Source organism: Berghia stephanieae, chromosome 4, assembly GCF_034508935.2.
Source record: "Berghia stephanieae isolate SIO BIC M18660-M18661 chromosome 4, UCSD_Bste_1.3, whole genome shotgun sequence".
Classification (NCBI taxonomy): domain Eukaryota; kingdom Metazoa; phylum Mollusca; class Gastropoda; order Nudibranchia; family Aeolidiidae; genus Berghia; species Berghia stephanieae.
This window is the reverse complement of record NC_088363.1, coordinates 7078335-7081430: the sequence shown is the minus strand read 5'-3', so window position 1 is coordinate 7081430 and position 3096 is coordinate 7078335. Positions and strand designations below refer to the sequence as shown.

General features: G+C 37.3%; 1 protein-coding gene across 2 annotated transcripts in view; it reads left to right on the top strand.

Annotated features, from left to right (window-relative positions):
• Window positions 1–2623, top strand: part of LOC144969958 (nonsense-mediated mRNA decay factor SMG8-like) — a 60323-nt gene extending 57700 nt beyond the window's left edge. For both annotated transcript variants that reach the window (XM_078909065.1, XM_078909064.1), the window contains exon 22: window positions 2258–2623. In XM_078909065.1, the coding sequence (XP_078765191.1) occupies window positions 2258–2363 (106 nt within the window). In that variant the 3' untranslated portion in view covers window positions 2364–2623. The remainder of the gene's footprint in view (window positions 1–2257) is intronic.
• The last annotated feature ends 473 nt before the right edge of the window (window positions 2624–3096 follow it).

Genomic DNA, 3096 nt, shown 5'->3' with positions numbered 1-3096 from the left:
ATAGAGTACTCCCTTCACATGTAAAGGGACCGAAATCGATCCTGGATGCAGTGTAGATTTTTTTCTGACTCCCCTGTCCACCAGCAGTGATTGGATAGCTGGTCTGTTAAATCTGGCTGAAAGTACTTTGTGTTAGACTAGCGTCCTATCCAAAGGGTAGCTAGCAATTGCTTTTGTCCATTTCATGCTATAGAAAGCGTGTTAAACTCCGGCGCCACAGGCCGAATAGCTATGAATGCCTATTTGATAATGGTAATAATGACAATGTATCAATTATGATAATGATACTTAAAAACCAGAAGGCAGATATGATAGTATCCATGATGAAAATAATACTTAAAAACCAGAGGGCAGACATGATGATAATAATACTTAAAAACCAGGAGGCAGACATGATAATATCCATGATGATAATAATACTTAAAAACCAGAAGGCAGACATGATATCCATGATGATAATAATACTTAAAAACCAGAAGGCAGACATGATGATATCCATGATGATAATAATACTTAAAAACCAGAAGGCAGACATGATAATATCCATGATGATAATAATACTTAAAAACCAGAAGGCAGACATGATGATATCCATGATGATAATAATACTTAAAAACCAGAAGGCAGACAAATGTAAGATGTCAGATTGGCATTTTATGGTTTCTTTTTATTATTTAACAAGAGCAAAAATTAGAGGATATCTATAGTGTAATATCCACTAAAGGTGTTCAAAGCGCTTTACAAAGAGTCTCTGACCAGCAGCAACATGTAATATATAGAATGAGACATGACGCCTGTTAGGTGATATTACATTTTTTTTTTGACAGACAACGCTGTTAACTGTGAGGTGCTCATTTTACCCCTGAATACGGTGAGAATGTTAGTAAAGAGATTTTCCAAGGATTCAACTAAGCGCCGAGCGAAGCTAGATCCCAAGACCTTCTGATCCGAAAGCGAGTGTCATGCCGCTAGACCACACAGCTGCAAACCAGAGAATCTATTGAATGTGAAAAGGAGGTCATTTTCTGTGTCTTCTATCCCCCTGTAGCTCTTTTCCAATTTGCCTTTTGTCTTTCTCTTGGAATGAGAAGACTTGGTTTTGTCCTGGCCTTGGCTGGGAGGGAAACAGTCAAGTGCATAGTTACTGTTTTGGGAGATGATATTGTTTTCCTTGTAAATCATCTCTCTGTTATGTATTGTTATATTTTTGTTTTGACTTTATAATGCAAGCGTTTGGGTGTATTCATCACAGTGTGATCTTGTGCTTGTGTCTGGATGAGACGTTTAGGTTATTTCAAACCAAGTACATTGTTGGTGTACACTTAAATCTACATCTGTTCCCTTTTGACGCATTCCCCTTTCTCTTTATTTATTCACATGTGCTTTCAATTGTAAATCTTGAATTTTTTTTGGCTATCCCATTTTGATGGTCCCATTTTCTTCCTTTTTACTGGTGCTGAAATAACCTAAATGTGTTTTAAAAACAAAATCAGAAACAACAAAAAGCGAATCTTTTCCTTAGTTTATCCAAATAACATATTGGAGTATTTTTACATCAAGCGTCATGAAAACAACCCTTTTCCTTACAGCCCCAATACAATTTGACTACTGGGTGGGTTCCTGACCTCCCATAGCGGGCAGGGAGGTACTTACTGTGTCTTCTATCCCCTTTATCTGTTTTCCAACTTGCTTTCTGTCTTTGTCTTGGAATGAAATTACTTGGTTTTGTCCTGGTCCTAGCCGGATGCCCTGACTGAGAGGGAAACAGTCAAATGTATAGTTAGTTTTGGGAGATGATATTTTTTCCCTTGTAAATCATCTCTCTGTTATGTACTGTATTATGTTTTATTTACACATTATATATGATTTGTAAAATATTTGAGTGTATTCCTCTTAGTGGGGATCTGTGCTTGTGTCTGGATGAGACATTTAGGTGATCTCAAACTAAGTACTTTGATAGAGTTCTCTTGGAATCTACACCTTTTTCTTATTTGAACCAATTCCCCCTTGTCTTACCTTTTCTTGGGTGCTTTAATTGTAATTCTAGAACTTTTACTATCCCATTTTCTTCCTTTTTACTGGCGCTGATATGACCTTAATGTGTTGCAAGCGCCGTAAAACCCTTAAAACCAAAGAAAAACAAACGATTTGACTAAAACTATTTTCATTTTTTCTTTTTTCAAAACTGCATTTGTTTGCTTTTACCATAAATTAAAATTTGAATTACGTTTTCTCTTAACCAATGGCCTCTCACCAGTCACATCTACCAGGATGACGAATGCGTGTATTTGATGCCCTCTGACCCCCAGAGAATGCACAGATGTTACCTCATCAAAGGCACTTTCTCTTACAGAGTCGTATGATTTTGGCTCTTAATTTTTGTCTTGTCTACTCGTGTCATCGACGTTTACTACAAGATGTCTGTTTTGTGTCATCGACATATTCTGCAGGATTTCTACTTGTGTCATCGACATTTCCTACAGGATGTCTGTTTTGTGTCATCGACATATTCTGCAGGATGTCTATTCATGTCATTGACATTTTCCACACGATGTCGATTTGTGTAATGAATATTTCATGCTGGATTGTCTCTCTTCAAATAAAAATGGTGTAAATATAAAAATTACAGAAAAATTCAAAAATTTCATATTTTTGTCAAGGCGCCATTTTCATATTTATAGAAAGTGTTCTGTTCTAGTCATAAAGTAGGGACTGTGCTCTGCTGGGGTACAAAGTTTACATTTTGGAAATTTCACCAGACTTACCAAATCCTACAAATCAGTCTCAGTCGAGTGATGATAATCTTCCGCGGATCCGCGGAATTCCGAGATTTTAGGATTTTTCTGAAATTTCTGCTGTTTTGCCGTGTCAGACATTATCTGCTAAGTTGTAGTTTAGTTGAAAAATCACCGTTATGTCTTGTGTCATTTTTTGACACCTCTGCTCAGCTGCATGATTTTTGGTGACACTCCCATGCCCATGACGTCAGTCTAGAAACACTGGCGCCAAATGTGAAAAGTGGCACAATGCCCATGGTGGCTTTGGATGAAAAGATGATCGGAAGGGAAGGGGATGGAGCAAATGGGTGTTGGTGCT